Here is a 26,256-nt window from a genome sequence, read left to right as displayed (position 1 = left end):
TGATGCGGTTTGCGAGGCCAGCCTGGCTTTCGAAAAGGGTATTTAAGAATAAGCAAACTTTTCCTTTCCAAATATTACAGATTATATTAATTCCCTTGGCTACGCTGGTCGGGGTTAATTGGAGTTGAAATCTGAAACCTCTAGGGAGCACTGTGTTAAAGAGCCTTGGTAGTACAGTGGTTTAAGGCACCCTGTTATTAAGCTGGTTATTAAGACCAGCTGCCTGCAATTACTGCAGGGTTCGAATCTCGCCAAGGCTCAAGGTTGACTCAGCCTTCCATCCTTTCTAAGGTAGGTATTGAGGACCCAGTTGTGGGGGCAATAAGCTGACTTTGTATAAATATACAAAAGTATGAAGGCTATTGCTTAACGTACTGTAAGCCTCCCTGAGTCTCCGGAGAAGGGCGGCCTATAAATCAAATTAAAATAAATAAAAATAAAATAGATAAATAATGCGTATAATTTTGAATCATGTTTTGCAGGAAAAAATAATAATAATAATAATAGCCTTGGGGGAACTCCATTGTGCACCAGTAGCGTGTGTTTGGAGAAAGACCTTTAACAGTAATGGTTAACCTTTTTGGTGCCGAGTGCCCAAAGCACGTGTGAATGCACACGCACGTGCCCAAGCCCCCAAAATTCAATGCGAGCGTCCAACCCGTACATGCGCCCCTCCCACCCACCCACCCGTGCCCCGTTTTAGCTTCCAGGTTGGTGCAGGAGACTTTCCAGGCCCAAAACGGGGTGCAGGGGGGGGCTACGTGAAGTAGTCCTGTGATCCGTTTTGGGCCTGGAAAGCTGCCTGCCCCAACCTGCACCCCCTGTGCATGCGCCGTGCCCCTCCTGTGCATGTGTGCATCCCCCACATGCATCCTGTGCATACGTGGCAGAGGCCTGAAGAGCAGCTCTCTGGCGGGAGGCAGGCATGCATATGTGGTGGAATTGGGCTGGGGCGATGGCTGTCATGCCCGCAGAGAAGGTTCACCGTCACGGATCTATAACAATGCAGGAAAGTTTGCATCGGTTTGTTTGTTGAAAAGAACTAAATTAACGCTGAAATGTGAAAGTTCAGACTGTGATACAAACAAAGAAGCACTTTCTCTTAGTGTACTTGTCTTTTGGTGCCCCTTCCTGCTGTGAATAAATCAGAGCCAACGTTAATGGAATGAAGCCGTCTTAGCTATTCCTCCTACAGACACTCCGTGCTTCCCTAACGCTGTGGAAGAGTATCGATACAAACTGTCACAGCGGTAGAATATAGAAATAGCATGGAGGGAACTCCATTGTTACGTCGGGAGATCCTGAAATGCAATCTGCCCATAAAGGAGAATATTTGTAGCTCAGGGTTGAAACGAGGGCTCTTTGGTTCTTTCTGAGCTTGGTTGTTTTCTTGTAGACGTTTCGTTATCCAAACTAGTTAATACCATTAGTGCTAGGAGGGAGGGAGAGGAGGAGGAGGAGGAGGGAGACCAAGGAGTCCTTGGTACTTTCTGAGTTTGCTGTTTTCATCCAGGCATTTCGTTACCCAAACTAAGTAACAACATCTTGCTGAAGAGCTAGGGTGGTGCAGTGGTTAGAGTGTGGTACTGCAGGCTACTTCTGTTGACTGCCGGCTGCCTGCAATTTGGCAGTTTGAATCTCACCAGGCTCAAGGTTGACTCAGCCTTCCATCCTTCCGAGGTGGGTAAAATGAGGAGCCAGATTGTTGGGGGCCAAAGGCTGACTCTTTAAAAACCACTTAGAGAGGGCTGCAAAGCACTGTGAAGCAGTATATCAGTCTAAGTGCTGTCGCTATCTTTCCTTCCTTCCTTCCTTCCTTCCTTCCTTCCTTCCTTCCTTCCTTCCTCCCTCCCTCCCTCCCTCCCTCCCTCCCCTCCTTCCCAGTGGTTCGAATGCAATATTGCAGGTTAACTCTGCCCAGTGCCAGCAGTTCAATCCTGACCAGCTCAAGGTTGACTCAGCCTTCCATCCTTCTGAGGTCAGTAAAATGAGGACCCAGATTGTTGGGGGCAAGAGGCTGACTCTGTAAACTGCTTAGAGAGGGCTGTGAAACACTGTGAAGCTGTATATAATTCTTAAATGCTATTGTTATTGCTATCAGTGCTCAGAGAGCATCAAGGACTCCTCAATTCAATCTGCTTCTGTCCCAGCCTTCACCAAGAAAATGCTCTTCAAATTTTTTTAAAAAAATATTTGGAGGCTAAACCATACAATGAACAATTGAGGGACCTAGGCATGAAATCAAATTTGGACCCGTCACTGGGACCAGAGATTTACTCTTCCAAGCTTTCAGACTCATGCTGGAGCCCATCTTCAGGGAATTTCTCACCTGGAATACATGTTTTGGGCTGTTCCCAAAATTCCCTGAGGATCGGCTCCAGCATGAGTCCGAAAGTTCAGAAGAGTAAATCTCTGGTCCCAGTCATCATCTCTTTTTAACAACCCTATAATCCAGTGGTGAAATTCAATTTTTTTTACTACCGGTTCTGTGGGTGTGGCTTGGTGGGCGTGGCCGGGGGAGGATACTGCAAAATCCCCATTCCCACCCCACTCTGGGACCAGCCAGAGGTGGTATTTGCTGGTTTTCTGAACTATCGAAAATTTCCGCTACCAGTTCTCCATAATCTGTCAGAACCTGCTGGATTTCACCCCTGCTTTAATCGCTTGCAGGTTGGATTCTGGGCAACTGAATGGAGCTAGCGGAGTGTTTTAATGACCGGATGCCCTTCCTGTCACCAATGCAGAGTTTTGTTCAGCAGATATATTCTCAGTGTGCCTAGAGAAAGAATTATCTGCCTCTACCTAGGATCAAACTCGCAGCCTCCTGATTGTGAGGTGAGAGCTCCGCCTCTAGGCCACTGCACCACTCCTAAATCTCTGGTTCCAGTGGCCAATGCATTCGATTTTGCATCATTATCCTGGGATACATATATTTGCCTTCATTTGTGGGACCTAGATATGTCTAATCCAGTGATGGCTAACCTTTTTGCCATCACGTGCCAGGCCTCTCTAGGAGTCTCTGGAGGCTGGGGACAGCAAAAAACGTCATTTCCTGTCCAACCGGAAGTTGGGAAACAGGCCGTTTCAAGCCTCCGGAGGACCTCCAGGGTGGGGGAGGCTGTTTTCACCCTCCCCAGATGCATAGAGAGGATCTGGAGCCAGGTGAGAAAGAAAAACGAGCCTTCCCCACCTCCCCAGGCCTTCGGAGGCAGGAAACAGCCTGTTTCTCTACTTCTGGTGGGCCCAGAAGGCCCGAAAATCAGCTGGCCAGTGCACACATCGCACCGGAGCTGAGCTGGCGTGCCCACTGATATGGCTATGCATGCCATAGGTTCACCATCACGGGTCTAGTCTAATGAAAAAAAAAGACTGGGGATGATAGGATAGCTGTCTTCCAATATTTGAGGAGTTGCCACAGAGGGTCGATCTGTTCTCCAAGGCACCTGAACTGAGGATAAGAAGTAACGGATGGAAGATCATGTAAGAGAGATACAACCTAGAACTAAGGAGAAATTTCCTGACAGTGAGAACAATTAATCAGTGGAACAGCTTGCCACCAGAAGTTGTAGGTGCTTCACTACTTGGAAGTTTTCAAGAAGAGACTAGACAACCACCTGTCCAGAATGGTATCGGGTCTCCTACTTGAGCAGGGGGTTGGACTGGAAGACCTCCGAGGTCCCTTCCAACTATTAATCTATGTCCTGAGTTCTAAACGCACAAGTCTTCATCCAGTGAGTCCAAGGTCCTAACCTCCATCATTTTGATGAAAGTTGAACTATATGTTGATTCACTCTGGAAAGTATGGGATAGTTAGATTCTCCTACTCACCAGATGTGGCTTCTAATAGTACAACATTTAAAAATCTTCCACAAAATGAGTGTAGTGCATAAAAAATGATCAAGATACGCCATGGCTGATATAACTTTTATTTTTTTTGAAGTTTATTAGAAATATATGTTGACCCTTGCAAGGACAACTGCTTTCTGCATAATGTTATCTTGAAAGCAATCCTGGCAGAGTCTTTTAACATTGAATTTTAAAATCCTTTTGATGTACAATGAATTGACATGTTCTATGGACAGCAGTGTACTTTGGCTAAAATGAAAACTGAGACTGAAAAGGCTGCGAACACAGAATTTTTTGTTGTATCATGAGATTGCATCTAGTACGAGAAGAGAAAAAACCATACAGACTGTGAATAACGTCAAGTGCAATTTTGCGGCACAATTTTCAGCCTTTTGTCTGCATTATTTTCCCTTTCTCAGAAGGGAGAATATTTTTTTTTTAAAAAAAATCTGTATGTTGATAGTTACAAAGATTGTGGTAGAGGAAGTACATTTCCTAGACCTGAGTCCAGTTTCTCCTGGGTATAAGACTGTGGACCTTAATCAAATGGTGGGCATCCAAAAAGTAATTGTGACGAGAATTTAAGAAATGTAAAGAAAGGACAGACAGAAGGAAAGACAGAAAGACAGACACACAGAGATGATCAAAAGAAAGAGAATGAAAGAGAGAGAATGGTGGGTGGGTGGGTGGGTGGGTGGATGGATGGATGGATGGATGGATAGATAGATAGATAGATAGATAGATAGATAGATAGATAGGATAGAAAGAGAAGAGAGAGAGAGAGAGAAGAGGGATAAATAGAGGAAATATAGCTAGCTAGATGATTAAATAGCTAGATGATAGCTAGCTAGCTAGACAGAAAGACAGACACACAGAGATGATCAAAAGAAAGAGAATGAAAGAGAGAGAATGGTGGGTGGGTGGGTGGGTGGGTGGATGGATGGATGGATGGATGGATAGATAGATAGATAGATAGATAGATAGATAGATAGATAGATAGGATAGAAAGAGAAGAGAGAGAGAGAGAGAAGAGGGATAAATAGAGGAAATATAGCTAGCTAGATGATTAAATAGCTAGATGATAGCTAGCTAGCTAGACAGAAAGACAGACACACAGAGATGATCAAAAGAAAGAGAATGAAAGAGAGAGAATGGTGGGTGGGTGGGTGGGTGGGTGGATGGATGGATGGATGGATGGATGGATGGATGGATAGATAGATAGATAGATAGATAGATAGGATAGAAAGAGAAGAGAGAGAGAGAGAGAAGAGGGATAAATAGAGGAAATATAGCTAGCTAGATGATTAAATAGCTAGATGATAGCTAGCTAGCTAGACAGAAAGACAGACACACAGAGATGATCAAAAGAAAGAGAATGAAAGAGAGAGAATGGTGGGTGGATGGATAGATAGATAGATAGATAGATAGATAGATAGATAGATAGATAGATAGGATAGAAAGAGAAGAGAGATAGATAGAGAAGAGGGATAAATAGAGGAAATATAGTAGCTAGATGATTAGATAGCTAGATGATAGCTAGCTAGCTAGACAGACAGACAGACAGACAGACAGACAGACAGACAGACAGATGATATGTCAACTCGCAAAGCATCCCTGGCCTGCTCTCGAGTTGCCATAAGCAAGTGGGGATGGGAAACCGATGAAACAGCACAGCAGCCAAAGACAGACGCACATTCTAGACTTATCTCTCTCAAGGCTGTATCCCAGGGTTACCCACAGCAGCCAGAGGGGAGTGGTCTCTACAACCTGCGAAATTGCTCCATTGGCAAATGTGATTGATGACACACCCTGGGGGGTAGGGGGGAAATAGGGTCATGATTGGGGCATGAATTACGTAAGGTCAGAGCTGACTTCACTTTGGAACGTGCCGACATGAAGCTCCTAATAAGTAACTGGATTTCTTTTGAAGCTTGGCTCGAGGCTCATGGTTTAATTAGGACATCCGTCAGAACCCTGACATGATAGATCCTTTTAGTGCCCATTTGCCAGGGTGAGACTATAGTCTATTTTTCCATTCTGTCCCAGTTGCAGCCCATAGAAGCCAATAGCTATTATTAAGAATTGAACATATCCTTATCTCCACTGTGAGATACATTTGCTTGACACCACTTGTTCAAATGGTGTTTCTTTCTATTTGACAAAATTGGCCCTGTAGAGAGTCCCTTTCTTCCACTTTTCCCTCTCCTTGATGATGTATTGTGTTATCCAGAATAGGAGTAACAAATGAACTCTACCCATCTCAAGTATTGCAATATATTGCTCAAAAAGTAGCCCAGGAACCTGTGCCTTTTATGCACGTTTATAACAATAGGCTTCCCAATTTCCTGTTTCAGTAATTTAATATCAAATGGTATCTGCAGTCTGAGGAAAGAGGAGGGGGAGGGGGAGGAGAGGAGAAGGAAAGGAAGGAAAGGAAAGGAAAGGAAAGGAAAGGAAAGGAAAGGAAAGGAAAGGAAAGGAGGGAGAGGGAAGGGAGGAAAGGAAAGGAAAGAAAGGAAAAGAAAGGAAAGGAAAGGAAAGGAAAGGAAAGGAAAGGAAAGGAAAGGAAAGGAAAGGAAAGGAAAGGAAAGGAAAGGAAAGGAAAGGAAAGGAACTAAATAGATGAGGAAGGGAAGGAGGGAGGAAAGGAAAGGGAAGAAAAGAAAAGGAGGGAGAGGGAAGGGAGGGAAGGGAAGGGAAGTAAATAGATGGGGAAGGGAAGGAAGGAGGAAAGGGAAGGGAAGGGAAGGAAAGGAAAGGAAAGGAGGGAGAGGGAAGGGAGGGAAGGAAAGGAAAGGAAAGGAGGGAGAGGGAAGGAAGGAAAGGAAAGGAAAGGAAAGGAAGTAAATAGATGGGGAAGGGAAGGGGGGAGGAAAGGGAAGGGAAGAAAAGAAAAGGAGGGAGGGGAGGGAAGGGAAGGGAAGTAAACAGATGGGGAAGGGAAGGAGGGAGGAAAGGAAAGGAAAGGAAAGGAAAGGAAAGGAAAGGAAAGGAAAGGAAAGGAAAGGAAAGGAAAGGAAAGGAAATACATGGGGAAGGGAAGGAAGGAGGAAAGGAAAGGGAAGAAAAGAAAAGAATGGAGAGGGAAGGGAGGGAAAGAAAGGGAAGGGAAGGGAAGGGAAGGAAAGGAAAGAAGGAAATAGATCAATAGAAAAGAAATGAAAAAAAGACAAAGAATAAGAAATATCAAGGAGTGTCTTCCAATCTTCTTTATGGCAGTTATAAACACCTATCCTCTCTTAGATTACATCATGACTCACACCACAAGCTAATTAGCCTTTGACTTCCTTTATTCCTTTAATCAGTTGTGCCAAACCGCCCCCCCCCCTCCAAAATGAGTTCTGAATAACCCATCATTCATTTAAGCCTAGCAGCTAATTGAATGAAAACAGACAACTTGTAACGTCATTAAATAATAACAAGCTTCTTTAGCCCAGCAAACAGAACAAAAGCTTGCCTTCTCAATGTATTGTGTGGCATCGCATCTCGGACAATAAGCAAGCAAATCCTCTGTTTCGTTCTAGGAAGTAGAGATGGCACAAAATTCAGATTTTGGACGAAAGAAGAAAATTAAGTAATAAGGTGATTGGTTGATGAAGTGTAATCAAGTTGTTTTCCTTCTCCTACCAGCTACAGAGATACAATTTCTCCATGACAATCTCTCCTTAAATCTGGTCTGTCAGATCTTCCAATGGTTGACCCATCACCGGTGTCATTGAGTCCCTTCCACCTTGTGGTTAATTGTCCTCTTCTTGTCTTTATTTCCATCTTTCCCAAAGACTGGTCTTTGCATCATGATAATTTGAGCTTGGTCATTTTTACTTCAAGTGAGAAATCTGGACTGATTTGTTCATTTTTTTTTTAATTTGATTTATATGCCGCCCTTCTCCGAAGACTCAGGGTGGCTTACAGTGCGTTAAGCAATAGCCTTCATACTTTTGTATATTTATACAAAGTCATCTTATTGCCCCCACAATCTGGGTCCTCATTTTACCTACCTTTGAAAGGATGGAAGGCTGAGTCAACCTTGAGCCTGGTGAGATTTGAACTTGCAGTAATTGCAGGCAGCTGATGTTAATAACAGTGCTTTAGTCTGCTGCGCTACCAGGTTCTATAATGACCTATATGTTGTCCCAAAGGTGTTTTTTTTTTTCAAGAGGTAACTGGACTTCCTGGTTTTTCTTTGAAGGCATTTCTCTTCTCATCCAAGAAGCTTCTTCGGTTCTGACTAGATGGTGGGGAATGGAAGGATATATACTCCTTGCAGACAGCTGGTCATTTGCATCCTTTTAGTGGCTAAGACGCTGAGCTTGTCGATCGAAAGGTTGGCAGTTCAGTGGTTCGAATCCCTAGTGCTGCGTAACGGGGTGAGCTCCCGTTACTTGTCCCAGCTTCTGCCAACCTAACAGTTCGAAAGCACGTAAAAAAATGCAAGTAGAAAAATAGGGAACACCTTTGGTGGGAAGGGAACAGCGTTCCGTGCGCCTTTGAGTCATGCTGGCCACATGACCACGGAGACATCTTCGGACAGCGCTGGCTCTTCGGTTTTGAAACAGAGATGAGCACCGCCCCCCTAGAGTCAGGAAGAACTAGCACATATGTGTAAGGGGAACCTTTACCTTTACCTAAGGCCACTTGGGGGTCTATCTGCATCCTCAGGGTCACCTGAGTGGTGCAAATGGGTGTGGAGCCTCCTTGGCTGCAGGATGCTTTCTTCCCCGTGTCCCTTCACTCTTGAAGACACGTGTAGGCTGTGTTGTCTGCATCTGAAACTGAAGTGCACAGGGTTCCTGTAGTCTTCAATTGTTCTGGAAATCCGTTCGTACTCCCACACCATTCGAAGAGTATTCATCCCAAATTGTATGGAGTCTATGGAGATTCTCAGTCATCCAGGTCACAGTTGTCCCAAAGGTGCTTTTCAAGAGACAACTGGACTTTCTGGTTTTTCTTTGAAGATGTTTCACTTCTCATCCAAGAAGCTTCTTCAGCTCTGACTGGATGGTGGGGAATGGAAGGATTTATCCTCCTTGGAGACAGCTGGTCATCTATCTCCAGTCCTTTCAGCAGTTCCAAGAAGGTTCCACACTCATGACGTGGATGGCTGAGAATCTCCACAGAGTCGTATTTGTTGTTTTTCTTGGTTGTCCACAACAATTACCAGGAATCTTCTCCAATTAAAAAAAAAACAAAACCCAAAATATTCCCCCTTAAAATTCCTAGCCTACCATTTCACGCTAAAGTATATTGTACTTGCTTGCTTTTAAGTAAATGAACATCAGTAATTGGCCTATTTCTGTCCATTTCAACCTTGGGTGTTGATCTTATTTTGCTATCTAGCATACATTGCATAACACATCCTGTCACAAAAAAATGAATAAGTATAGTTAACACTCAATCTTGGTATCTATGGAGATTCTCAGTCATCCGAGTCATGGTTGTCCCACATGTGTTTTCTTTTTCCAAGAGGCAACTGGACTTTCTTCTTTTGCTTTGAAGAAGTTTTGCTTCTCATCCCAGAAGCTTCTTCAGTTCTGATTAAATGGTGGGGGAATGGAAGGATTGATACTCCTTGCAGACAGCTGGTCATTTGCATTCTTTTAGAGAGCACCTGACAACACAGATAAACCTCCAAGTGGCCTCAATGACCCTCTAAAAGGATGCAAATGACCAGCTGTCTGCAAGGAGTATCAATCCTTCCATTCCCCACCATCCAGTCTGAGTTGAAGAAGCTTCTTGGATGAGAAGCAAAACATCTTCAAAGAAAAAACAGGAAGTCCAGTTGCCGCTTGAAAAAAGCACCTTTGCGAAATTCAATCCTGGTGTTAGAGAAGAGACTCTTGAAAGTCCCTTGGACTGCAAGAAGATCAAATTGGTCAATCCTAAAGGAAGCCAACCCAGACTTGTTCTTTGGAAGGACAGATCCTGATGTCAACTCACAAAGGATCCCTGGCCTGCTCTCGAGTTGCCATAGGCAAGGGGGGAAACGGCGAAGCAGCACGGCAGCCAAAAACAAAAGCACATTCCAGACATATGTCTCTCAAGGCTGTCTCCCAGGGTTACTCACAGTGGCCGGAGGGGAGTGATCTCTACAACCCGTGAAATTGCTCCATTGGCAAATGTGACTGATGATATACCTTGGGAGGAAGCGGGGGAAACAGGGTCAAGTCTGGGCCATAAATTACGTGGGGTCAGAGTTGGCTTCACTTGGAACGTGCCGACGTGAAGGTCCTAATAAATAACTGGATTTCTTTTGAAGCTTGGTTCAAGGCTCATGATCCGTCAGAATGCTGACACCTGAAGCTGAAGATCAGAGACTTTGGCCACCAAATGAGAACAGAGGATTCCTTTTGAAAAAACCCAGATGTTGGGAAAGATGGAAGGCCAAAGGAGAAGGGGATGGCAGAGGATGAGATGGCTAGATAGGGCCATCAATGCAATGAACATGAATTTGGCCAAACTTCGGCAAACGCTGGGAGGACAGGGACCCTAATGGGCTATGGTCCATCAGGTAGCAACAGTCATGAATTAACAACTGAACAACAACTGCATTCAATTCTCATACCCCCAAAGATTTCATGACAATAAGGAAACTGAGTTGCAAACAGACTAAAGATGTAATGAATTAGGGAAGCTCTTTTGAAGTTTTGACTACTTCTCCTTCGATTTCCATGGATTTTTGTCACTTGCTTCAAGTAAGCTTCTACTTTGTATAAGATGAAGGTTGTACCAACCCTAAAACTTTCTCACTCCAGACATTGATGTAATGTGCCATCATGGGCAAAGTCATCATATTAAGATTTATAATTGATGTACTAGTCGCAAAGAGAAACCAAGCATGAAATAGAAACATATTGTGTTTTGAGGATGGAGGTTTGTCCTCTAAGCTTGTGGGCTGATTTCCGAACATTTCATTACCAGACTAGGTAACATCTTCAGTGGTATTAGGAGACATCAGTGTTGGTCTTCTTCTGTTTATAAGGGCTTTGTGTGGTCAGTAGGTCTTGTGATCAGGTGATGTCAGGTGAGGGTCTTGTGATGGGTCAGGTATGGATCACATCAGGTGGGGGTCTTATGATGGGTCTTGAGGTGGATCTTGTGAGGGATCAGGTGTGGGTCATTTCAGGTGAGGATGTCAGCGTCTCAGCGCTGACATAGAAAAGGGAGGATGAAGCTTGAACTTTTGCCTGCTAAATCCCTTTGAAGATTCGGGCTCCTCGGAGATGAGGAGGCGGGGAAGCATTCCTGTGAACTGATGGGGAAAGGAATCAGGAGAGTGACTTGGAAGATAGCCAATGAGAAGCAGAGAATTGGGGATCGGAAAGGGAGGGATTGGGGGGCAAAGGTCAGTATTGACCGCGAAGAGTTAGGATCCGGTTGCTGTACTCGAATAAAGAGAAAATTTCCTTAAAGATTGGCAGTTTGGAAGTTCATTTATTTTGAGATAGCATCGAAGCCTGACAGAGGCTCTTGTGATGGGGAGGTCACATCACAATATTGTATATTTTATACATGTCATATTGTATTTAGTGGTGTGGAGCTCTCACCTCACAATCAGGAGGCTGTGAGTTCGATCCTAAGTAGAGGCAGTTTTTTCTCTCTCTGGGCACAATGAGAATGTATCTGCTGAAACAATCTCCGCATCGGTGACAGGAAGGGCATCTGGCCAGTAAACACTCAGCTCCATTCAGTTGCTCAAGACTCTACCCCGCAAGAGTTTAGGGGGGTCTTTAAAAGAAGATAATGATATTGTATTTAATTTTCCTTTTAATTTCCAATGCTTGGCTTTGAAGAAAGTCATGGACTTCCTTATTTTTTTTTTTAAAGACATGTTAGCACTGTCCTCTTGAAAAATTTAGGGAAGACCATTTTGACAAATCTATAGCATCTCCATTTTTTCACAGCCCTTAAAACGTACCCTGTTTTCCTGAAAATAAGACCCAACTGGAAAATAAGCCCTAGCGTGATTTTTCAGGATGCTTGTATAGTATAAGCCCTACTCTAAAAATAAGCCCCAGTCAAGATCGTCTGCAGACGGAGGTGTTTAGTATTGTATTCCCCCCAAAATAAAACCCAACCGGAAAATAAGACTAGCATGATTTTTCAGGATGCTCGTAATATAAGCTTCACCCCAAAAATAAGCCCCAGTCAAGATCGTCAGCAGATGGAGGTGTTTAGTATTGTATTCCCCCCAAAATAAAACCCAACCAGAAAATAAGACTAGCATGATTTTTCAGGATGCTCGTAATATAAGCTTCACCCCAAAAATAAGCCCCAGTCAAGATCGTCAGCAGACGGACGTGTTTAGTATTGTATTCCCCCCAAAATAAAACCCAACCAGAAAATAAGACCTAGCATGATTTTTCAGGATGCTCGTAATATAAGCTCCACCCCAAAAATAAGCCCCAGTCAAGATCGTCAGCAGACGGAGGTGTTTAGTATTGTATTCCCCCCAAAATAAAACCCAACCAGAAAATAAGCCCTAGCATGATTTTTCAGGATGCTCGTAATATAAGCTCCACCCCAAAAATAAGCCCCAGTTAAGATCGTCAGCAGATGGAGGCGTTTAGTATTGTATTTCCCCCAAAATAAGACCTAACTGGAAAAGAAGCCATAATGCATCTTTTAGAGCAAAAATTAATATAAGACCCAGTCTTATTTGGGGGGGGGGGAAACACGGTAGTAGAAAATGACCTGCAATCCAGAAATCTTTTAAAAAGACCCTAAAGGAGAAAGAGCTAGCTCTACATTTCCCAAATCAAAGATCTTTCTAAGCTTCCCAAATCAAACTATATTTTCTTTCGAGAAGGAAACTTACAGTTTCGTCAACATTCAAATATGACTTCCTCCCTTTTCATTTTTCATTTGTTGAATATCAAAGACACCCCCCCCCTGAGGCATTGACCTGCTGACCTCTTTGTTGCTCTTAAAGGTTAAAAATGCCTACAACTTTCTAAGAAGCTATCTCCAGGAATTCATGCCCACTGCTATTATAAGGAGGGCAATGAGCCGTGGGACTATTGTTATTAACCAATTGAATGGCCCTCTTGGCAAAGATAATGGACGAAAGTTGTCACATGAGTTAAAAAACCGGGATTAAAAAATGAACCTCTTTGTCAACTGGTTTAATCCTCGGTCAGGGCCGTTCTTGAAAGCTGTTGCATTGTGGATGGAGTTGGGAGTTTGCCAACTAAACCAAGATGGCTCAATTAACATAGCTGGTTTGCAAGTCTTGGCATTGGATCCAAGAAGGATGAATGGAAAGGAAAACACCATTAGCATCAGTCTGCAAAAATTTTGCCACAGGCACCGTTGAGACAGTATGATGCATAGCGAATACGCAGAGCACGGGCCTGTCATCCTTATTTTTACCATTTTCAGAAACAGAAAAACATTTCCTGATTTATTTCCCCTTCTAACATAAAATTGCAAATTTATAGCAAAAGTGCTGTTGCGCTTTGATGAAAACCATGATGAATTTGTCCCAGGTTTCAAGCAGAATTATTTCCACAATCCTATCTTGTAGACGAGAAGTGTCAATATTTTGCACGTTCTCTGCCATTGTGTTCATTTGTTATGTTCTTAAATCTGTTAAGGATCATTAGATTTATCACAGTTAAAATTGTTTGGGGTCTGCCTCAGTGATGCAATTCAATTTTTTTTTACTACCAATTCTGTGGGCGTGGCTTGGTGGGCAAGGTGTGGCTTAGTGGGCGTGGCTTGGTGAGCATGGCAGGGGAAGCATACTGCAACATCTCCATTCCCACCCCACTCTGGGGCCAGCCAGAGGTGGTATTTGCCGGTTCTCCGAACTACTCAAAATTTCCGCTACCGGTTCTCCAGAACCTGTCAGAACCTGCTGGATTTTACCCCTGGTCTGCCTGTATTCTTTTGTGGCATCAATCTCTAAGATGGAGTTTCTACGTAGGGTAACCCTATTTGAGGATGCTGAGAAGATTTTTGGAACAAGATATCTTGGAGGAAATATTTGTAGGATCCATGTTGATGTTAATTAATCAAGGTTTATTTATGGTCCAAGATCAGCCACAACAAAAAGACCATTGCATATAATGCAATGAAAAGAAATTAAAATGGTGAGAAAATCAGAGAGAGAGGGAGGGAGCAACGAGGGTTGTGTGGTTTACAAGGAAGGAAAGGGCCCTGATTCCCTTCACAAGGCACACCTGGGGATGGAGTTTAAAGGAGAGGCAGTTGGGAGGGGCGTTTTTTTGGGAACAAATGCTTAATTCATCTAGTATTGAGAGTGGGGACTGCATTCCTGGCATTCCCTCCTGACTGTTTGAATTACTGCCGTGCTACTGTGTGCCTATCTTTTCTTGCTGGGATTATTCTTCCCGTCTGGGACTCATTATCTTTCCCTGCTGGAGTGATTGATTGATTGCAGTCATTCTGGAGTATCTGCAGGTTTGAGGGAGAGCTTTTCTCCAGGCCATAAAAGAAACGTTGGTGGGGGGCAGAGTTGGTGCTGATAAAGGGATTCATACCGGTTCTCTGGCTGTGTTTCCTTTGTGCCACGCTCCGGGTCATCACACTAGAACTCACAGTCTCCCAGTTTCTAGCCTGGCGCCTTCGCCACTAAACCAAACCGGTTCTCTCTATATATACTTCTCAGTGGAGTATATACGACACTAAAGAATTATCTAAGAATAGTCCAGGGAGAAACAAACAACTGGGCACATCTGTAAAGCATGGTGTCAGGTTTTGTTGCTATCTTAAATAAACTTCATTCTCAAACGCAAGGTCTCTAATGAATCTTTTTTTTATTTAAGAATAGAAGAACGACATCCCTGAACTCTTTGTGCAGCCAAAACTGGCACCTCCTTCCAAACCCCTCCCTTTCCCTTCTTCAACCCCAATGTCTCATTGGCCATTGTGCAGATCCATCTCTTCGTCCCAAGCACTTTCTTTTCACAGGAATTTCCCCCCTCCCTCTGTCACCCAGGTAACGCTATCTACTAAAGAACAGGGAACTAGTTAAAAGTTCATCTCAGCATTAAAGCAAAGCTTCTCCCTTTCTCATTCATGTCAGCGCTGGAGGAGATCATAATTTGGAACGCTGACACATGGGCTGTGCTGTATATATTTATTTTATTTATTTATTTATTAATCCAATTTATATGGCCATCCATCTTACGGAGGGTGACTCCAGCCAGCATATAACAATGGTAGCTCTATTGTTATTTTCTACCTGAAAATGGTTTCCAAAATTTTATGGTGTTGCTCAGAACAAATATATACTGTATTTTTCAGAGTATAAGATGCTCCGGACTATAAGACACACCTAACTTTTTGGGTGAGGAAAAAGAAATCTGCCTCCCACCAATTTTGCCTCGTTGCAGCAAACAGCCTGCTTTACTTTCATTTTCGTTTTCAGCATAGTTTGATTAGCACAAGAAAAAAAAATCTGCTCCCAGCAATTTACCTCCTTGCAGCAAGCAGCAGAGGCCCCCGTAAAACAGCTGAGAGCAAAAGAGCTGAGAGTCGGGAGGCTGATCCAATCAACCTGTGCTAATTAGGCTGTGCTGAAGCTGAAACGGGCTGTTTCTTCTTGCTGTTTGCTGCAAGGAGGCAAACTGTTGGGAGGCAGAGGCCAAAGGGTGGGGGCCAGTGAGTGGGCGGGGCTACATTCGGTGTAGAAGAAGCACCTAAATTTTCACCCTCTTTTAGGGGGAAAAAAGGTGTGCCTTATACTCTGAAAAATATGGTATATATTTTTAAATCAAACAAAACTCAGGGTTTTCTGTCCTGTCATGTGTATCAGTTTGCTTGTAAAGAATATTTAATGTTTAGTCCATCTGGAGTTTAAACACGACCCATAAATTAATGAAGTCCCTCGGAAATGATGTTCTTTTGTTAGAAGTAGGTGGGAATTCTTTGTCTCGTTCCTCGTGGTGGGTGTTATTTCTGTACGGCACACTGAACAAAGCAGCTCATTAAATATTGGCAGGATTTGCTAGCAGCAAGGTATACGCAAGGTCATATTAAGAATTTATCTGATGTTTAATAAAGATTAGTTATTCGGTGCTACAGGATCCCTCCGGCTTTATTAAGATGTGATAAGCTTTGCATATATTTGTCAGTAACAAGCTGTTGTTTGTTTGAGGGCATGTATCCACTTTTGGTATGTGTCCAGTGAAACAACAGTGCGTTGTGTGCTTGGGAGATTTCATTTGAGTTCTTGCTCTGAACTGGTTTATTTAAAAATAAAACAAACCACCAAGATGGATTCTTTCCTAAAGTTTTCTTTTGCAGTGATATCTTATTGTCTCTTGCGCTCAGCAGCAAGATGGGAATTCAAGCTGTGTTTTACATTTTCTTTAGATTCGCACAACAAAATCTTCAAGCAAAGACCTATTGCCGTGATGGCGAACCGATGGCACATGTGATGGAAGTGGCACACAGAGCAGGGGTGAAATGTAACATTTGTTACTACCGGTTCTGTGGGCGTGGCTTGGTGGTGGTGGGGGGTAATGTGACTGGGGTGGATGTGGCCAACTTTTTTTTTCTTTAAAACTTTTCAAAGCATTTTTTCTAATGCTTTGAAAAGCCTCTGCCGATCAGGCAACTCAGCTGGGATCGTCAGAGACTTTTCAAAGCATTTTTTTTAACCACCTCTTCGGCCAAGAGGTTGCAGAAAAAAATGCTTTGAAAAGCCTCTGACGATCCCAGCTGAGCCACACGATCATCAGAGGCTTTTTTTTTTTTACTTTTAAAAGCATTTTTTTGTTGGAAGAGGTTGTAGAAAAAATGCTTTTAAAAGCCTCTGACGATCCCAGCTGAGCCGTGTGATCATCAGAGGCTTTTTTTGTCGGAAGATGTTGTAGAAAAAATGCTTTTAAAAGTAAAGAAAAAAAAGCCTCTGATGATCGTGCGCTCAGCTGGGCATGGTGGAGGGGGATGCAGGGATTTTTGCTACCGGTTCTCCAAATCACCTGCCACCATCGATACCGGATTGGGTGATCCGGTCTGAACCGGGAGCATTTCACCCCTGACACAGAGCCATCTCTCTGGGCACACGAGCGGTTGCCCGTTGCTCTTCCGGGTTCCGGCGCACTGGCCAGTTGGTCTTCATGTGTGTGGGAGCACCGGAAACTGAAAGAGCAGCCGCCCGATGCTCATGTGCATGCCAAGAAGATGATCTTCCAGTTTCTGGCCCGTGCATGTGGTCTTCTCATGTGCATGCGCGCCAGAAACCGGAACACCAGGTGGCTGGTGTGCATGCACACGGTAGGAATCAGAAGATCATCTTCCATGGCGCATGTGTGCGCACCGGGCACTGCCCTTCTGGTTTCCGGCACGCACATACATGTACTCCCGTTTCGGGGCTTGGTGCCGAAAAGCTTCACCAATACTGACCTATTGTCTTAAGATGAGGCTCTCCGATACAGAAAAGTGAATTGCTAGATCTGTAGAATAGCATGCGAGATCGTTGTAAAATGCGATAATATTTGAAAACAGCCGATATGTGTCTGTTTAATGCAAATACATTCTCAAACAAGAGCCGCACGATCAGTGTAGGTATTCCCAGGGTGGAATAATGGATAGTAATAACTTATTTAACTTGTATGCCACATGACTCTCAATATGCTAGTGGAAAGAAGGACTAGGGGAGACATGATAGCAGTCTTCCAATATCTCAGGGGCTGCCACAAAGAAGATGGAGTCAAGCTATTCTCCAAAGCACCTGAAGGCAGAACAAGAAGCAATGGGTGGAAACTAATCAAGGAGAGAAGGAACTTAGAACTAAGGAGAAACTTCCTGACAGTTAAAACAATTAATCAGTGGAACAACTTACCTCCAGAAGTTGTGGTTGCTCCAAGACTGGAGGTTTTTAAGAAGATGATGGATACACATTTCTCTGAAGTGGTGTAGAGTTTCCTGCCTCAGCACGCAGTTGGACTAGAAGACCTCCAAGGTCCCTTCCAAAACTCTGTTATTCTGTTGACAACCCATGGCAACTAAATCGGTAAAAGTTAAAATGGGTACCATTTTGCCCTTGTACAAAATAGCGTTTGGCTACCTCAGATACAGAGGCTGCACTTTCTCAGACAGTCACATGAAGGACACGCATTGTCAAGGATCGTGTGCTGACTGAATGAACGTTCAGTTTTCCTTTGATTGCATTTCTACCTCAAGTCAAGATGTTAATGCCACAGACGAGAAGCCTCATAACCCCGGGACTTTGGTAATCTCAGAGTACTAACTTCGTTGGATGAAAAGGCAGAGGAGAGGAGAGCAGTGGAAATCTATGGGCTGGTCCTTGGGACGGAAGAGCCACTGCTGCTGGCGAAACCCCACCCTAGCTCTGGGGATAAAAGGCAGAGAGTGGAGATGAATAGGTGTGGTAGATAACTATTCATCTCCTGAATGGACAGACTTGTTAACCTGCAGTGAGAAAGAAGAGACTTTTTGCTGGGGCTGCTGGTGCTCCTAATAAAGGAATCCTTGAATTCACTTCAGAGGATTTGTCATGTTTGGGGAGCTGGGACAGAAACTCAGTTGAGATTTTTCAGTGAATCTGTGAAGGCTCTCAACGGTGCTCATGAACATAAGCCTCTCCACATTTCCCATTTACACACACTGGGAACTGGCAGACGTCTTATCCTGCCAAGTGGGAAAATTGTCTCCATTCCTACATGCTAAGCGCTTCCGAAACAACTCACAGACAAAAAAAAATCAACCTATAATTTATAAAGCTCTCCCATGTGCTTGGCTATCTGCTTCCCATCTGCCATGTATGTGGAGAGGCCAAAGATTGCCATGGCGTCAGCAAATTGAGCATATAATTAGAGCTCATTGGGAAAGGCAGGCAGATATGAGGGAGTTTAAAAGCATTCCACATTCAACGTGCCTCCTCCGATTCAAAGGAGGAGGAAGAAGAAGAAGAGGAGGAGGAGGAGGAGGAGGAGGAGGAGGAGGAGGAGGAGGAGGAGGAGAAGAAGAAGAAGAAGAAGAAGAAGAAGAAGAAGAAGAAGAAGAAGAAGAAGAAGAAGAAGAAGAAGAAGAAGAAGAAGAAGAAGAAGAAGAAACAACCAAGATATGTTTAGATATATAATTCTTTATTGGCCAAGTGCGATTGGACACACAAGGAATTTGTCTTCGGTGCATAAGCTCTCAGCGTACATCAAAGATATAAGTGATAAATCATGATCATAGTCATCATAAAAAATACATTCATCATAAATCCTAAAATAGAACATTTGATGATAGTCATAGGATAGTAAATAAGCAATCACCAAAAATTATACTAGGAAACTAAATAAAACAATATAAATTGCAAATAAATCATATAATATAAATCATCAACTATAGCACAGAAGCACAAATGGAGAGAGAGACACCCTCACAGGGCATCTCTTATATGTATATATACAGCCTCTTAAAGTCATATCAGCCCAAAAACCTTGCTAACTCCTTCCCTGCCTTATATCATTGTAGCAGCTGGTCAGCTCTTAAAGTATTTCCCTGACATAGGAGGAGGTGCGGCAGAATCTGATGGTGGAATCAAAAGAGGGATCAGGCTTAGAATCTCTACATAGCCACAAGCAAACAAAATCCAACTTCCCTTGAACTCCACGGACCCTAATCAACTGTTAGTTAACTGCTAACTGTTAGTTGAGAAGATTCCTGTGCGTAGGCTTTTAGCAATGAAGCAGTTTAATTGAACCTTCACATGAGGATCTGGTGTGACGAATGGACTCTTGGTTTTGGTCAGGAACAGACAGACAAATGGAAAGACTCATTCTCAACCTGATTAAAATTCTGAAGGCTGTTGTTTAAATCACTATCTGGAAGCAAATACCAGTCAAAAGACACACCGTTTTATCTGTTTAGAGAAGGACAGTTAGAAAAAAAAACCGGAGAATAGGAAGGGGAGAGGAGAGGAGAGGAGAGGAGAGGAGAGGAGAGGAGAGGAGAGGAGAGGAGAGGAGAGGAGAGGAGAGAAGAGAAGAGAAGAGAAGAGAAGAGAAGAGAAGAGAAGAGAAGAGAAGAGAAGAGAAGAGAAGAGAAGAGAAGAGAAGAGAAGAGAATTCTTTATTGGCCAAGTGTGATTGGACACACAAGGAATTTGTCTTTGGTGCATATGCTCTCCGTGTACATAAAAGAAAAGATACATTTGTCAAGAATCATAATGTACAACACTTAATGATAGTCATAGGGTGCAAATAAGCAATCAGGAAACAATCAATATAAATATAAATCATAAGGATACAAGCAACAAACTTACAGTCATGCAGTTATAAGTGGGAAGAGATGGGTGATAGGAACGATGAGAAGACTAATAGTAATAGTAATGCAGCCCTAGTAAATAGTTTGACAGTGTTGAGGGAATTATTTGTTTAGCAGAGTGATGGCGTTCGGGAAAAAACTGTTCTTGTGTCTAGTTGCTCTGGTGTGCAGTGCTCTATAGTGTCGTTTTGAGGGTGTAGGAGTTGAAAGAGTTTATGTCCAGGATGCGAAGGGTCTGTAAATATTTTCACAGCCCTCTTTTTGACTCGTGCAGGATACAGAGAAGCCTCTGACTTCACGTATATCGATTGCTAGACAAGAAACAAGCTTAGTTGCTAGAATTTTTGCAAGCTCCATCCTTTCCTTCTTCATTCTCCCGCCACCCGCAAAGAGACACTGTGAGAATCTTGCATTCTAAGCACTCTAAACTTTGGTTTGATAAAGATTGCACTCCCGCCAAGATGGGGAATTTCAGCCTAAAGAAATGCCTAATTCTGTAACGATGCCCTTTCTCCAAATTTTTTTTTTCCCTCATGAAAAAGTGGCTACAAAAAGCTTTTGAGGGAGAAAGGGCATCGCTATTTATCAGCGAATCGGGTTAAGTTCCAACAAGCAGTGACAAATAAAAGTAATTATCTCTTTTGGCATTTTGTTCCTTGACCCTCAGCAAAATCTAGTTTTAGTGCCAAGTAACCAAATCTTCTTTAAAAGTCCTGAATAGAATCTTTCCTGATTTATTTGATGCCTTTTGGTCTTTTTATTTGGTCCTCTTGTTGATGACTCACTCAGCTTTCCTTTTGATCATTTCCCTGACTGGCGGTCCTTAATTTTGCAATAAGGAATACAAAATATATATATATAATTTTTCAGCGAAGAACAGTGAAAATCCCACTGAACACAGGATTTTGCCGGAAGTACTGAAAAATAAATCCTGATTTCTTGCTTGTTTGCTGCTGTTAAGATTTTTTTTTTTTTAATTGCTTCCTATCGAGTGTCTTCCTTCTAGCATTTGTCCAACACAGGAAAAAGAAAGAAAACACACATCCATAGTCAGAGTTCATTGGTTAGAAAGCTGCACTAAGGAATTGTGTTAGTTGGGAACCCAATTGTGATGACGTTCTGCAATGAACTGAACCAGGGGTGGGCTTCAGGGGGTTTGCAGAGGTTCGGGAGAATCTATAGCTAAGATTCTGTGCAGTTCAGAGAACCCCCAAATCCCACGCCTGGCTGGTCTCACCCACTTTGCCCCCCCCCTCCTCCCAGGAATCCCCACACAGCCCGTTTTGGAAGGGCGCACACGGAGGCTTGGGGAGGGTGAAAAACGGGCCTACCGGAAGTTTGGGAAGGCCAGAAATGGAGCCGCTTCCGGCCTCCAGCCTCCAGAAAGCTTCCGGAGCCTGGGGAGGCTGTTTTTGCCCTTCTGGAGGCTCGAGGAAAGCCTCCAGAGCCTGGGGGCAAAAACACACACACCCATGTTCTGGTGCAGGAGGCTGACTAGACCACGCCCACCATGGCCACGCCCACCCAGCAACCAGGCAGAGAACCCCTTGCTAAAATTTTTGAAGCCCACCCCTGAACTGAACTTTGTGCAAATCATTTGGGAGTCTGATGTGGATGAAGCAAATCTGGGGCGGAGTGAAAAGAGGCATGAGCCTAGAATCTCTACGTAGCCACAAGTGAATTTAGTCTAATCGCTTCTTGAGTGCCGCTGACCCTTATTTAACTCTAAGCAGGTGCTAATCATGTACATAGAGAAGATTCATGTGCATAGACTGTTTAGCAATAAATCTGTTTAATTGGACATTCACATGTGGATCTGATCTTTTAGTTTTTCATGATCTTCTGCTTGTTGCTGCATATAACCGATCTGATTTTTCTTTCTTTTTTTTCTCAAAACAGGCACTACAAGGCCTCATAAGGAGGGGGAAGTCCCTGGTGTGGATTATATTTTCATCACGGTTGAAGATTTTATGGAACTAGAGAAAAGTGGTGCTCTTCTAGAAAGTGGAACCTATGAAGGTAAGCGTAGTCTTCCTGCAGAGTCTACTTTGCAATTCTGTGATGTTTCTCCCATTTTCGAGATTTGCATTAGGACATCACAATAGAATGTGTCACAATATGTGTTTTCTTATATTTAGGGCAGTTTTGGTAATTTCTTTCCTCAGTAAAGAGTGAAACAAAGATGAGGAGGAGGAGGATGGAGATGGAGAAGGAGAAGGAGAAGGAGAAGGAGAAGGAGAAGGAGAAGGAGAAGGAGAAGGAGAAGGAGAAGATACTGTAGACAGGAGAAGGAGACAAGAAACTGAAGGGGATTATAGAAAGGAGGAGGAGGAGGAGGAGGAGGAGGAGGAGGAGGAGGAGGAAAGGAGGAAGAGGAGGAGAAGGAGGAGGAGAAGAAGAGGAGGAGGAGGAGGAGAAAGATGATAGAGAAGGAGAAGGAGGAGAAGATATTGTAGACAGGAGAAGGAGACAAGAAGGTGAAGGGGATTATAGAAAGGAGGAGGAGGAGGAGAAGAAGAGGAGGAGGAGGAGGAGGAAGATGATGATAGAGAAGGAGAAGGAGGAGGAGGAGGAGGAGGAGGAGATACTAGACAGGAGAAGGAGACAAGAAGATGAAGGGGATTATAGAAAGGAGGAGGAGGAGGAGGAGAAGAGGAGGAGGAGGAGGAAGATGATGATAGAGAAGGAGAAGGAGGAGGAGGAGGAGGAGATACTGTAGACAGGAGAAGGAGACAAGAAGATGAAGGGGATTATAGAAAGGAGGAGGAGGAGGAGAAGAGGAGGAGGAAGAAGATGATGATAGAGAAGGAGAAAGAGGAAAAGAAGGAGAAGGAGGAAAAGAAGGAGAAGAGATGATGATGATGATGATGATGATGATGATGATGATGATGATGGTGATGATGATGATGATATTTATTCGGTCATGGATGAATGAAGAGTGAATCACTCTTGGTGATTCTATGGGCCAGGTCTCTCCACATCTCCACATCCTCCAATCTTGCACTGCTTTTCCCTTATTCTTGGTGGTGTTAGCTTTTATGGTGTCCAGCTACCATGTTCTTCTATGGCCTGGTGTCCTTTTACCATTAACTCATCCCAATAGAATTGCTTTCTCCAGTGAGAAACACAAATAGGGACACGCAATTAAAATCCTCCATCGCGCAGCTGAATAAGAAGAATGAATAGTGAGATGAATTCATCCGCCAACTTGGCAAAGCTATGGCGTCAAGTGAACCCCTTCATAATCTGTACTGGACTAAAATTAGTTTCAAGTGGAAATACTTTTGTATAATGAACTAGATTCCTTGTTCAGCAGAGTCTCCTCCGACAGAGGCTCTAATGGATGGACATGTCAACCTCACAATGCGCTCATACGCATCTTCTCTCTCCCCTTATTAATTGTCTCGCACAAATTAATGTACTTCAGAAGCCCATTCAGCACTTTTAAAGTAAGGGAAGAAGAGTGCTTTAACATGCTTCCCCCCCTCAAACTGAATGAAAAATAGAACCAACCCCCCACCACCACCACCTAAAACAGGGGTCAGCAACCTGTGGCTGTGGAGCCGCGTGTGGCTCTTTTATCCCTCTGCTGCAGCTCCCTGTTGTTGGTCAGCTCCACAATTGATAGGGATTTTGGTTAGAACAGGTAGAGGAAAAAGGATGCCACGCTAGGAGGAGTCTCTATGGTGGGGGAACTGGACTTCCGGTTGGCTTCAGAATTGAACGGGGAGCTTCCGGTTAGGACCTTCGTGGCTCTTTGAGTGTTTAAAGTTGCCGACCCCTGACCTAAGATATGGGTTATAGATTGAGAAGAAAATGTCAGTGATACGTAGATTTTAAAATGCCCGCTTATTAGATGTTCAGCGGGCAGTTTACTGATGCCCCCAAGATTATTGTTGATCCATCTCTTCAACCTTATTCCAAATCATTAAGAAAAGTGGAATTTGTTTATATATATGTAGGTCTTTGGTTATTCGGGTTTTCTCCCGCGTAAAATTGGAGGTGTCTTGGCGACGTTTCGACGAAGTCTCATTCGTCATCTTCAGGCTGGTGTTTTCGGCTTTGTGCTTCTAGGAGCAATGTGAGATCGCAGCTGTTTCTTCCTTTTAACTGCTAGTGGGGGTGTGAACTGATTGGGTGGGAGCTTGGCTGTGTTCTGATTGGGTGGAGATGTGTTCTGATTGGCTGGGGGTTTGGCTGTGCTCTGATTAAATGGGGGTTTGGCTGTGCTCTGATTGGCTGGGGGTGTGTTCTGTTTAGGATCCCCAACCAATCAGAACACACCTCCACCCAATCAGAACACAGCCAAGCTCCCACCCAATTAGTTCATAGATAGATAGATAGATAGATAGATAGATAGATAGATAGATATAGATATAGATATAGATATAGATATAGATATAGATATAGATAATTATTTATAAGCATTTTTGAATACAGAGTATGAATGCAGGGTATGTCAGTTACACAAACAGACCAGAATAAAAAGAAAAATATATTAACACATGAACTCGTAACAGTAACTAGTAACAGTAACAATAATACAATTACACTTGTATTAGATATAATTGTAATAGTATAACCAAATAGTTTAAACTGGGTTTTCATATATCTATTTACATTTTGTAGATTATCATACTTATAGTTGAAAACCTTCTCTATTTTAATACAGACATTCATAGTCTTTTTTCCTCTAATTCCTACCCATTTTCTCTAGCCACTCATAAAAACTGCTATTAGTAGTATTCTGAGTCTTCTTTATCTATAATTTTAAAAGTTAACCTAATCATTTCAGCACATTCTAAAGTTTTCCGAATTACGTCTCCATCTGGCGGAGTGTTTTCATTTTTCTACTTTTTAGCAAATATAACCCTTGTCGCTGTTAGTATATGTAAAAATAAATATGTGATCCCTTTATCGTAACCCTCTGGTATTATTCCCAACAGATTCCCCAACAAAGTAGAATTTGGGAGGTATACTATCATGCTACACTGGAATCGGAGTAGAATTAGGCATAAAATCCTCAGAATTAGTTAGACGTCAGTATTGCTGCTGAGAAAATAATACTTAAAACATATCAACCGCATAGTGTTGGAACAATTAATGTTTTATAAAGAAGATCCCTTTGGACAAACCAGTTTTTGCATGAACATCATCTGGGATCTTCTTAATTGCTGATTCCTGCACCGTAAACAGTAGGAGAAGGAGGGACAGAGCCTGCGGGTAGAGTCAAGAGAGGAACCAACCTGGAATCATTACGTTTCCATAAATGATCCAAGTTCAAGTCCTCTTGAGTTCTGTTGACTCTTAATCTAGTGCCAGCTTAGTGCTGACTGTTAGTTGACTAGATTCTTGTGTATATGCATGAGTAATACATCAATTTAGCTGGAACTTAATGTATGGTCCTGATTCTTCCTGTGTTGTGGTCTGTCGGAGGCCTGCGGAGCTGACAGCAGAGTCAGACAGTGAGGAGGCTGGGGAGGAACATGGGCCAGTCCTGGAGTCTGGGGAAGGCTCGGATGAGGGCTCTGCATCAGAGGCAGAGATGCAGCCAGGGCCATCTGGGAGTTATGTGCTGACTCCAGAGTCTGACATCAGCGAGGCAGAGGAACAGGAGGGAGCCAGTTCCCAGTGCGTGCATGCGCAGAGCTGCCAGAAGGCAAAAACAGTTAAGACAAAAGGGGCGACTCGGGAGTAAGGCTTGGAGATGATTGGCCCCTCCCATAAGACATAAAGGTGGAGCAAAGGGACAAGAGCCTTTGCAGGAAGCAACTTTGTTCGTTCTGGTTGGTTTAAATTCTGAAGCTCTGTCTTGACTTTGTGCTCCGTTTAGCCTTGCAAAGCTAATTGGCAATTAGGTCTTTGGCAGCGTGTCAAGGGAGATAAAGGTGGGTGCTTATTAGCCTTACCCCGAAAGACTGTGGCAGACTTCTGTCGGACTATTCACAAACTGCTTGGGACTCATTACGGGCTGTGAATGACCATAATTCACAGCCGTCTCAATAAAAGAGGTTTTTTTGGACTAAAACTGTTTCTCGGGAAGCCTACTTCAGAACATCCTGCCTGACACAAACTTATGATAAACATATTACGCTGTTTGAGCTATTTGTGTTTTGTACAACTCTAGTATATGGAATGGGAATCTGGCTTTACTGATCTTTG

General features: G+C 43.3%; 1 protein-coding gene across 23 annotated transcripts in view; it reads left to right on the top strand.

The window, feature by feature from the left end:
- Window positions 1-26,256, top strand: part of MAGI2 (membrane associated guanylate kinase, WW and PDZ domain containing 2) — a 630,648-nt gene that overhangs the window by 329,132 nt on the left and 275,260 nt on the right. For all 23 annotated transcript variants that reach the window (XM_087873383.1, XM_087873381.1, XM_087873380.1 and 20 more), the window contains one exon: window positions 21,994-22,113. In XM_087873383.1, coding sequence (XP_087729509.1) covers window positions 21,994-22,113 — 120 coding nt within the window. The remainder of the gene's footprint in view (window positions 1-21,993; window positions 22,114-26,256) is intronic.

Source organism: Pantherophis guttatus, chromosome 7 (genome assembly GCF_059756535.1).
Source record: "Pantherophis guttatus breed Tessera chromosome 7, ASM5975653v1, whole genome shotgun sequence".
Lineage (NCBI taxonomy): Eukaryota > Metazoa > Chordata > Lepidosauria > Squamata > Colubridae > Pantherophis > Pantherophis guttatus.
Note: the sequence above shows the minus strand (reverse complement) of the source record. Positions and strands in the feature narration are given on the sequence as shown.